This window comes from Dendrobium catenatum, unplaced genomic scaffold (genome assembly GCF_001605985.2).
Source record: "Dendrobium catenatum unplaced genomic scaffold, ASM160598v2 fragScaff_scaffold_542, whole genome shotgun sequence".
NCBI lineage: Eukaryota > Viridiplantae > Streptophyta > Magnoliopsida > Asparagales > Orchidaceae > Dendrobium > Dendrobium catenatum.
Window position 1 is genome coordinate 3,642,013 of NW_021319004.1, and position 11,426 is coordinate 3,653,438.

The 11,426-nt window shown below is 35.0% G+C and overlaps 1 protein-coding gene across 1 annotated transcript; it reads right to left on the bottom strand.

Moving 5' to 3' along the window:
* Positions 1-2,486: 2,486 nt before the first annotated feature.
* On the bottom strand, positions 2,487-2,681 carry LOC110114989 (NADH dehydrogenase [ubiquinone] 1 beta subcomplex subunit 3-B-like). The gene has a single exon (XM_020848066.1). It carries the CDS (start codon positions 2,679-2,681, stop codon positions 2,487-2,489), a length of 195 nt encoding a protein of 64 aa, XP_020703725.1.
* Positions 2,682-11,426: the final 8,745 nt, after the last annotated feature.

The window sequence follows — 11,426 nt, forward strand, 5'->3', positions numbered from 1 at the left end:
CCTGTGTCGCTTCGCCCGCCGCCTTTGCGTCGCATCTGCTGCCCCGCTATCGGGTCCCACGCGATCGTTGTCGTATCCCGCTGCAGCCAGATCGACGTCGGCTGAAGGACCTCCGTTTCCGCCGGACGTTGTTGCTCACGGCCTTGTCGTGTCCCCGAGTAGGGTCGGTTTGACCTGAACCTAAAGCGAGTCGGGTTCGAGTACAGAAAATTGACCCATTTGTAAAAACGGGTGGGGTTCGGGTTGACCCAAATTATGCCGGGTCATTTCCGGGTTCGACTCGAACCCGACCCGTGACCCGAAATTGACAACTCTAATTAAGAGATAAACATGATTTTTAAAAAAAATTAAAAATAGGCAAAGTTTCCAATTGAAAGGTCGACTTATGCTAAGTAAGATAGGTGAGTTAGCTAGCCATAGAGAAAATTAGGACTAACGAAAAGTTGCCGAATTAATTGGTGACTTATGTAAGTCGCCCCTTCAATGGGCAACTTACTTCTATTATCTTTAAAAAAAATGAAAAAATGGCTATGTTGGAGCATTGGATATTGAACTATTAACGGGCAACTTACATCAATTATCTTTGAAAAAAATAGGAAAAAAAAAAGGTTATTCGGTTCCATTGGATACTAAACTAGTTGTGACATGCATGATTGAAGTCATGTGACTTGAGCTGTAAAAATATGTTGTTCCATCAAATAGTCTTGTCAGCATCGTCTTTATTATTTTGTCATTATATTTATGGCATTTCTGCATGTTTTTTATTTTTATTTTTTGAAATTTGAGATTTCTTACTCAATATTGTTTTATTTCAATATAAATATGTAGTGCAAGTCTCCCCAAGGGTTAAAGTAGTTTAAAAATATTTTATGCAACTTCTTATATAGCACTTCGCAATATATTCACTGGTTATGGATTTGATTCGGACAACTCCCACAAAACATATGATTCAAGAGGGTAACATTCATTTGAAAGAGAGTTTGGAGCTACCTACTGATGAAATCCTTGAAGCAGAGGCCAAAGCTAATAAATATTTTTGGTGTTATATGTATTTCTGGAGCGAAGATAAAGAATGCACATTATTGCATGTGCATGATGAGGTTATGAAAGTTAAGTTGTATAGGGCGGGCAATGATTTTTGAGATGTGGGTGTTGACATCATTATTCGAGATCAATTTTCCCGGAATAAACTTTAGCACCTAGGCCTTCGTAGCCTAGTATAGATGTCGTCCTTTAGGACTCCCCTTAGGTGGATACCTAGTGACTATAGCGCTGACTCAACCATCAACCTCGATCTGACACCAATTTTATTTCAAGCATGATTGCCTAAACCGATGAACTAAGTCGAGTTGAATTCAATTTAATGAAATATAGATACAAGAGGCCTAACTTGAATCCTCGTGAGTTATTTGAATCTTTATTGACAATAATCAAATTAATTAAATTAATTCGAATTGATCTAAACTAAATTTTATTTAATCAATAATAAATTTAATTAAAATTTAATTTTCTATATCATGAAAAGTTAATTAAATTAATCAATTGATTAGAAAAGGCTTAGAGGGGGATTAGGGCTGATTTATGCATGCAAGTGGTTTTGGGTTTGGTAGGGTCGGTTCAAACCGCCTCACCCGGCGGTTCAAACCGCCTCACCCACTATCTCCTCTCTATTCGCAGACCTCCCCCACTCTCTCATTCGCAAGCAAGAACCGCCCCCTCCTGCTCTCTTTGAAAAGAACAACACCCCCCCCCCGGTCTGAAGGCTTCCTTTATTTAGATGTAGGGAATTGGAGTAAAAGAAAATTAAAAAAGTGGTTAAAAAGCTCCAAACCATGATTACAAATTCATAATCCATCCATCCATTATAGGGATTAAATTTCATTTCCTTAACTTTCATTCTACTTAAACTAACCCCAAGGGATTTTTACCATTGTAATACCTTAAATAATTAATTCACATGTACATTAGCTTTTAATATTAACAATATACCACCCTATTTTATTGACTCTTACGAATAAGTAACTCCGACTCATTATTGTAAAACTAAAGGGAAGGAAATTTCAGTTCACCTTTTATCGAAATAACCCTCCAAAAAACTAGGGTCATGTAATCCTTCGTAAAATCCTCAAAGATCAAAACATTCTTAAAAGTACTATTATATCATATTAGGGTGGGTTAAACTAGAAACTCTTCCCTAAAAAAATTATTGATTAGGACGAATCAATAAATTATGTCCTGGTCTAAATCTATGATAAACTAACTCATCAAAGAAAATAATAATAATAAAGAATGCCAATTGAATGGCGCATCACTAACATATAATAGATTAGGGCATTGCAAATAATGTAAATTTCATAACAGAAAAGGCCCCATAGAAAACCCCTAAACTTCGATCATGCATAGTGAAGACAAAATCGAAAGTTTTCAGAAAATAATTATAAAACTTCTGGGGTAAAAAGGCACCTTTAAGGGATCTTAAGCCCTCTTTAGTGAGCAGCATGGGGATCGGAGCTGTTAACGCAGTTGTAAACGGCCTCACCGACAAGGTAAACACCGAAGGCGACGAGGGCGATGCTAAGGCCTGGTGTGGCGTACCTGAACTGGTTGACAAGCATCGGATGCTTCCTCCATTCATCCCTCCTTTTAAAGAATTCACCAGTCAGCCCTAATGGCTTTGCCATTCCGCTTGGTTCCTCTTTATCCTTCCTTTCCTTGAGATTTTCAAAGAACTTCTGTGGACGGATGGTGCTTTCCGGTTAAGAGAAAAAGGATTCTGCATGAATCTAACTGAATAATTATTTATTTATATATTTAATATTCAAATTTTAAATATATTTTTATAATATTATAAGTTAAATTTTCAAACTAAGTATCTTATTAATCCAATTTAGATAGTTAACCAACAAAAAAAACTAGTAAAGTCGCTCATTTAACGAGTGACTTGCTCTACAATATAAGTCGCCTGTCAAGCTGACGACATATATCATTTAATTTTTTTTAAAATATTAAGCATTAGTCATTCAATGTTAAATTTTGAAGCTATGCTTTACATATGCATAATTCTTGAGCAAAATTTTTCATTTTTGAGTTGTCAAGTTACTAGGAGTAGTCACATTTTATGAGTTATAAAATTGTCTTATCAAAACCTATTGTATTATCAAATCATATTTATATGCATGTATTATCTTGTCATATAGAAGGTAGAAATTAATTTTATTAAATGTTTTTCATATTTCAGTTGTCATATCTTAAGTGTGCTTCTCTGTCTATATAAGTTGTAGATGTAGAGGTTCATTTGATGAACAAGATCTTAAACTCACAACCTTAAGTTTGTTTGCTAGAGTTGTTCAACCTCTCATATAATGCTTCACAATGTATTCGCCGGTGATGGATAAGATTCGAAGAATTTCTACTAAGCAAAAGATTGAAGAGGGAAGCACTCGTTTGAAAGAATGTTTGACGATAAATTGTGATGATAGTCTAAATGAGAAGGCGAAATGCAATGAAATTTTTTGTTGTGTTATGCATTTCTGGAGCAAAGATGAAAATTACTTGTTGTGGCATGCACATGATGAAGTTATGAAAATAAAGCTGTATAGGGCCGGTAATGATCTTAGAGACATGGAGTGGAGATATGTACAACAGAGGTTTATGGAACATGGTGGGCATCTCATTTCGCTGGACTTTCTCCGAGGTCGAATTCGTGAAATTGTTCGTGATAGAGAAGGTTCTATTGAGGTGATCAATGAAAGGTCAATGGTCGATGTATATCATTATATTCTTTATCATAAATTGTATCCTATACACAATGAATTCCAATTAGAATCCTATAAGATGCTTATTGGAAGTGTTATAGCAGGAAAGGAGGAGTTTCTAAATGGAGCAGATTGGTAGTATATTCAACAAGAGTTTAAGTATCACTTCAACTATTGTACAACGCATACCCAACTCCAAACTCATCTGTGCATGATAATTAAAAACATGTAACATGTTGTTTATGTGCTAATGTTAGTTGAAGTTACAACTTAATTTTTTCCTTCGACTATTTAGTTTGCATTATATTATTTTGTATTATGTTTTGTAATTGTTATTGAATGAATGTTAGTTTTGTGTGATTTGGAATGAATTATTAAGGATTAAGTTATTAGTTTTTTTAAAATATTGAAGTTCGAATTACTCATATGCGAACATGTATAACATCATAATGACATTAAAATAAAATAAAATGTATTACATAATTCATGTCTATAGAGTACAATGTCAACTTCACAATATAACTCAAACATCCAAAAGTTACATAGCACATATAGCTAATGTCTCCTCTTATACCGATGTGGTATCACATTAGTGCATTGAGTGAAAAGTTGTGGTGCATGCACTGGCCTGGTGCGTAGATGGTGTTGGCCCTCAAGATTGACATCAATATGTGTGGATAAAGGCTCGTATAAGGATGTAAGTACGAAATCTGGTGTGAAGGCGATCTCATTGTCTGGTAGTGTTGGTATCGTAAGGTAGCTCTAAGAGGAATCTCATCAGGGTAAGAGGACAGCCCAACATCGTATGGAGCTGTAGCAGCAGGGGCCTGACTGAATGGTGTGTGATCACTAACTATTTCCTCAAAATACTGATCATCGTCAATATATGTATGTTAGAGCAATATGTAGCATAATTCCCCTACAAGTTAATATCCCATTGCATGATTGTATCCCCAATCCCTCCAAATTATGGTTGTAATCTCCTCTCCATGGTAAGAAAAAAATCACGGAGCACATATTTCCAAAGTTTATTAAATTCAACAACAGCTAATATAATTTAATAAAAGAAGACTCACCATATGTCGTTCTGCTAGTGCTCTTGAATAGTATGTTCAAGGAGGGTCCATCGGTGCCTTATGAATATAAAGTGTTGCCCAATATCTGAACAAGCGCAAGTGTGTTGATGCTTCGTATAAGATATTTCCATATCTTGACAAGACGTTTGCTCATGCCTTCATGAAGGCGCCATAAGCATATACTCCCCAACATGTTGTTTTGAGCACAAACCAACATCAATTTATGTCTATTCGAAGCAATTACAACATATTTAACATTATTTTTTATCGACCATCCATGTACTGCAAATCATAGGTATTCCTTTTCTGTGAAACACATTTCCTTCATCAACTTTGTTGGAATTGAGAACTCTTCTTCTACTTGGTTCCCAATATTGTCATTGCCATATGTTACATCATCATCCCATTCATGAGTGCTTATATATGTTTTAATCAAGTCATTATTTGCATCTATGCCTTCTGCAGTCCTAACATTCACATAGCAATATTGTTGTATAGTGCTATTTATCTCAATATTCATGTCAAGATTCACTTCACTTGCACCACATAGTACCATCATCATCATCATCTACCGGCTCGCTGAATCCACTACTCATTGTTTCATAATAATCATCAATAGCGAGTGACGGTCTCGTGAAAGGTCCCGATTCATCCTGCAAATGACTTCATTGCCTTTCACTCCCTCACAAAAAAAGGTATGTTAATTGAAGTAACACATCCACAAATTTAGACTTTAATCAATATAGATTAACATGAATAACTTACTTAATATATTGGTGGTTCGATTGGTGGAATCATCAAAGCACCTCCTACCCTTTCCTCCAAACTGAATGATTCATACACTTGGGGTGTGATACTCTCAACATTATTACTAGGCTTGTTTATCTGTTCGACCTCCATATTTATCTAGTAGCATGTGATAACACCATTTAACAGACTTCATCATCATCCACAGGTTAAGCTATAAAATCATTTTCTAAGGGCAAACGACAAACTAACTTTGTTGTGTGCTTCGATGTTTTAAACTTTAGTACTTTAAGTACCTTAAACTTCAACTGCTCTTAGTTTGTGTTAGTTGACACTTGCAAGGGATGACAACTGCCCCCAAAATACGTTGGTGCATACTTATCATCTAAAGATAATTCTCCGCTGTACATAAGAACAAATGATGCTCCTCATCCAGACATAACTGTGCTACTACATCTTAGTGATCAAATCCTACGGTAAATCTACATAATCTCAAACATAAATCAATATTGCTCTTTAAAATTCAATAAAATTAAATTTTTTATTTTATAAAATAAATTTATATAAACATATTTCAAAATAATACATAATTATTTTAAAGCCAATCATCATATTGAAATGCACAAAAACACTCATAATCAAACATTACAAAAACACAACAAACAAAATAATTTGAATACTAAGAAATACAGTATCAAAATATTGTAATGTAAACTATTTTTGGGCAAGAACATGAAAGATAACATAATCTAATAGAAAAACCTAGGCGACATCTCCGTCTGACATGTATACTAAGAAATAACTTCACCAAACTTAAAATAAACACAACAAATATCAATATTATCTGCACGCATTAATTTAAATGAATTCAAAAAATCTAATCTCAATGTCGTTTTCGTCGGGATTAATTCCGCTGCTGGTCGCCGAACGGTGTTGACCTCATTTTTGTATGAGGTCACTCTTATATCGTCCTTAAGTTCTAGATCCTAGGATATTCCTAGTTCTTAGCCCTTTGGCCCAATCCAAATCTTAACTCAATCCAAACCCAGAACTCTTAGGCTAAAGACTTAGGTCCTAAAGCCCTTTCTAGGTGATTTTTCCATCACCTTGATTCCAATGGATCCTAAATGACTTTAGGAACACATTGAACCCAAACTTACTCTTTGGTTTGACCTGGTTGACCAAGTCAACCATGGTTGACCAAATCAACCCTTTAACCCAACACTTACCAATTTTAACCATTCAAGCTACTTTAAATCAATTCAACCCATCAAAATTGGTTAATTATACACCATTGACTTCAAATTTCTTGGCATGATGTTTTGTAGCACTCTTAACCTCCCTCATGCACATCCTAGTCACAATTAACTAGTCAACAAGTCAATGGGTCAAAAATTACCCTTGAAATGAGACAATGGTTTGGCCACCTCATCATCCCATAAAGAAAACCCTTTCTCCAAGCCAAAATATCCTTTTGGATGATGGGAATATGTTTTTTCCCTCCCTAATTGATCCTTAAACAAGCTCTATTAACCAAGCCAAGCATTGGTTCATCCAAATAGGGAAAAAGGTGTGGTCCCCTCTTCCCATGGACCAAGAGAAGTCACACTCACCACCAACCCTATTTCCTAGCTTTGGGAAGAATAGGAGACACTTGGAACTCATCTAAAACCACTCCAAATCAAATCTCAACCATCCAATCCAAAAGCCATAGGTAAAGTGGGTGAAAACTTGACCTAAAGGTGGCTTCTTCACCATTCCCTCTCATATCATCAAAAGCTCCAAACTCCTGCATCCCTCAATCTTCTAAGAGCTCCTCCCATACACTCCAGCACATTCCAAGGCTTTCCCAAGCTTTTCCCGACCGTTTCCAAGCCTCAAATCACTATTTTAGTGAGGAGAGAGCATTCTAGAGAGAAAAAGAGGACTTTCTAATATAACTTTTGATCCAGCCAGATCCGGCTTTTGGAGTCTTCAGCAAAGTTCTAGAGGATTGCTGCAGCTTTCCAACAAGCAAAAAATCACAAAAATTGTACGGTTTGGATTGTAAGTTATGCTCATTTGAATTTTAAATTTTAATTTGAAACTGTAGCAATTTTACAATAAATGGAGCCTCTACACTCCACGCATTGCAAGATCGTATTGCCGTCTAGCTACAGTTCAAATTTCATGCAATTTAGTCGAGTATTTTGAACGATATGAGCGTTTAAAGATTTCTATTCAAAATGAGCTGGAGAATATCTGGACCGTCCGATCAAAGATCAGACGGCTCAGATCTAGGTATATCGCTCGGCTTTCTCCAGGGTTTGAACGTGGGTCATCCCACTGTCTGGGAGGGTGATGAGGCGTCATGCCACGCCGCCACGTCACCGTCAGCAGATTTGACCCAAATCTGAATAAAAAATGATTTAAATGCTCTAACTCTTTCAAAATTCAGAAAATCGAGTTCTCCATCAAATGGGGCGTTCTTGGGCTCGTTGGAAAGAAAATCTAATATAGTATTTATTAAAATTAAAATTATAATGATTTGATTTTTGTATTGTCATATATTTGAGTTTATTTGAATTTCATTTATTACAATTTTCTCACAATCCAATAATCAAATGAAGCCCAAATTTTGGTGAATGATTATTTAGTATCTTAGGCATGTCGATAATTTTTCTAGGGTCAGATACTCAATAGATTTTTGTCATGAGAATTTTTAAGGTAAAGGGTCTATTTTCGACCCTAAATTTTAAAAATTCATAACTCCTTAGGGATTTAGTATTTTGCTGTGATATTTCTGTGGTATGATTGTATGTATGTCAGGGTTAGACACACCAAGTTTTAAGTCTATTGGAATAGTAAAGACACCTAGGAAAAATAATCAAGGAAATATCTAGAAAACTTAGAAAATCCATAAGGAATTGTACACACACCCAATAGGGGTGAAACTTGAACATAATAAAACTAGTGACATCAGGTACCTTAGATTTAAATTTACTCAATTTGGAGGTCATTAGGTTAGAAAATTGAGCATGTCAAATTTCAGCCCCTTTAAAGACTTAGAAAATTCAATAAATCATCATAAATTAAGATTAATTCAAAAAAATATCCATAATACCTCTAATCAACCATATTTCAACTCTTAAGCATTGAAAATTAAAATTCCTTTAAGTTGACATTAAAATCCAGTTTAATTTAATTTTAATCAAAATCAATGTTTAATCAATTTTTAATTAATTAAAAATTATTAAAAATCCCAAAAAAAATTTAAGCACTTTCTGATCTCTCCTTAGAGAATTTTTGATCTTTGGAGTTGATTTCAAGAAGTTTGGGACTCATTTGGGTTCAAATTATTAAAGGGCCCCTTAATTGAAATAATTTAATAATTCTAATAAATACCCAAACTTTCAAAAATCATAACTAATTGTAGAAAATTTCAAATCAATCAAACTCAGTGGCTAATCACTCTAATTAAAATCTAGTATTTTCCAAAAATGTTAAACCCCCAAAATCTGGTCAAAGTCAAAAAGTCAACAAATCGGTCAACCTTAAGTCAAAATTAGGCTAAAACTTCAAACCTTCATAATAAAATGTAGAAAAATCGGATTTCAGCGTACTTACTATATAACTGATCATATTAAGGTCTAATATTTTAATAAAATACTAAATGTCCAAAAAAAAATTCTTAATCTAAAAGTCAAATTTTGACCCCTTAGTTGACATGTGCAGATAAACTCCAAAATCTATTAATTCACCCAAACTCCAGAATTTTCTTAATAGGCTGATAAAATCATTAACCCACCCATTAAAATCAGTAACCAACTCCCCTTAATATTAATCCACTCCTATAATTCCAACTAACTTAAAATAACTTAATCAACCCTGATTGCTACTAGGTAACCTAGGCCTACGAGGCTATTAACTTAGCCCTAAGGAAGGTGAAATAAACTTCATGACCTCGGTGTGAAAGAAAGGTACTAATCAATTAACTATTAAAATATATTTAAATAAAATTCTTAAAGTATTAATATTTAAATTCTAACATAAATTCCCCTTAAGCCTTAACAAACTCACAATTTTAAACAACTTTAACCATTCACCCACCTTAGGATCTACCCCTGCCACACGACCTTCTACACACACTTTAGATGATGTGCTAGGATAACCAACTCTAGATCTAGGTTAGACTGGTGTTTACTTTACTACTGTGTGCCAGATTTTTCGTAGTTTTCACTACATGTTGTGGATGAAATTGCTTTGCTGTGTCTGTTTACTTTTTACTGCACTCTGTGGATGGTTGATGTGTTCGGCGACTATGTTACCCTTAGGTTAGGTACGATCTGAATGTTCACACAGTTTTCTGCATGTGGCCACGCTCACGCAGGATAATAAAAAGGGGGGGGCTAAGTTAATAAAAAAAAATCAATTATTATAAATGCTTGCACATGTGCTTCAGCTGCTAAAGCCCCCAAATAAAAAGAGTGTGGCCAGTGTGTTTACTTTCTTTTCTACATATATATAACTGCTTGGGAATAATTACTTTTTATTTATTAACTACTTAGGATAACCCTGCAGGTGAGTCTAGATTTTATTTTCATACAAATGTAATTTATGTAATTGTTAAGTGTTGTGAAAGTTAGTTTTGAGTTGGGATACATAGGTCCAAAGCTTGGACTTCGAAGAGAAAAGGATGCCCCCTAGGGGAGTAGACCTTTTCTATTTAAAGATTCAAATTTGGATCATACTTCTTCCCTACCCAAAGAGGAAAGAGTGGCCTTCCCCTTAAGGGAAGTGTCATCTTATACATTTGGGTAGCTTACTACGAAGAATCCAAGGAGCTTGAAGAAAGGGAGACCGAAGGAGAATAAGACTGAAGATTTGAAGACTGAGAGTATCCCACTCAAAACGACTTGCGTCATTACTAGCTTAGTACCGCCTGCGAGTAGAGTCCGAATAATCTGACCTATGAGGACGAGGTGCCGGACCTGGGGAAGCCCAGTCTTCTAAAAAATTATTTTCTAAGCCTGTTTTTAAAATTTCAAGCATATTTGATTTGGGGTTGTTAACTAACATGCATTGCATTAGATACAAATTAAAAGTGTTAAAATTTTAATGGCATTAGTCTTTAACATTTTGCACCCAACATAAGTCAAAGGGGCCAATTAAAAAAATCTCTAGATGTTGGCCCTAACTCTCCAAAATCTTTAAATAAAATGTCCCTACCACTCTTTTATAAAAGATCGGACTCATGTATTTTAAATCGATTAGGTGCTTAGCTAGCTCCCCAATCCAGGCCGGGGTAAGTCCAGACCTTGTACTGCATTAGCTAGGTTCGGACGACTGTGATCTAGTGTCCAAATTAGATTTAGGATCCGGGGCATATCTTTGATTATAAGACCCCAAATTTTGGGAATATAATCCCAAATTTCTAATAAAATGCTCAACTCAAATTAAATCTTCTTTCAATCCTAAAATATAAAGCCTAACACTTAGATTAAGTTAGGACACTTCCAGATGGTTTTGGAATCTCAAAGTCTCCCCTAACTCTCTTCCTCTAACTCTGTTAATAACTGCTCAATCTTGATCTATTCCCTTTTGAGTTTCCAAAATTCATATCTCTTTTTGATATCACTCCTAGAAAATTTAAAAAAAATTTGCCACTATTTTAATTGAGAGTTTTCGTAGGGTGCTTTATCTTCCTACGATGTAATTAACTACGAGGGCTTGCGCTCGTAGGAGATTTAGACCCCCACTCACCTGATTTTAAAATTGATTTTAAAACTTCACTAGATTTCTTTGGGAAAAGTTAAAGAATGATCGTCGTCGTTGCATTAGAAGAATTATCGTAGAATGGTGTCATTTC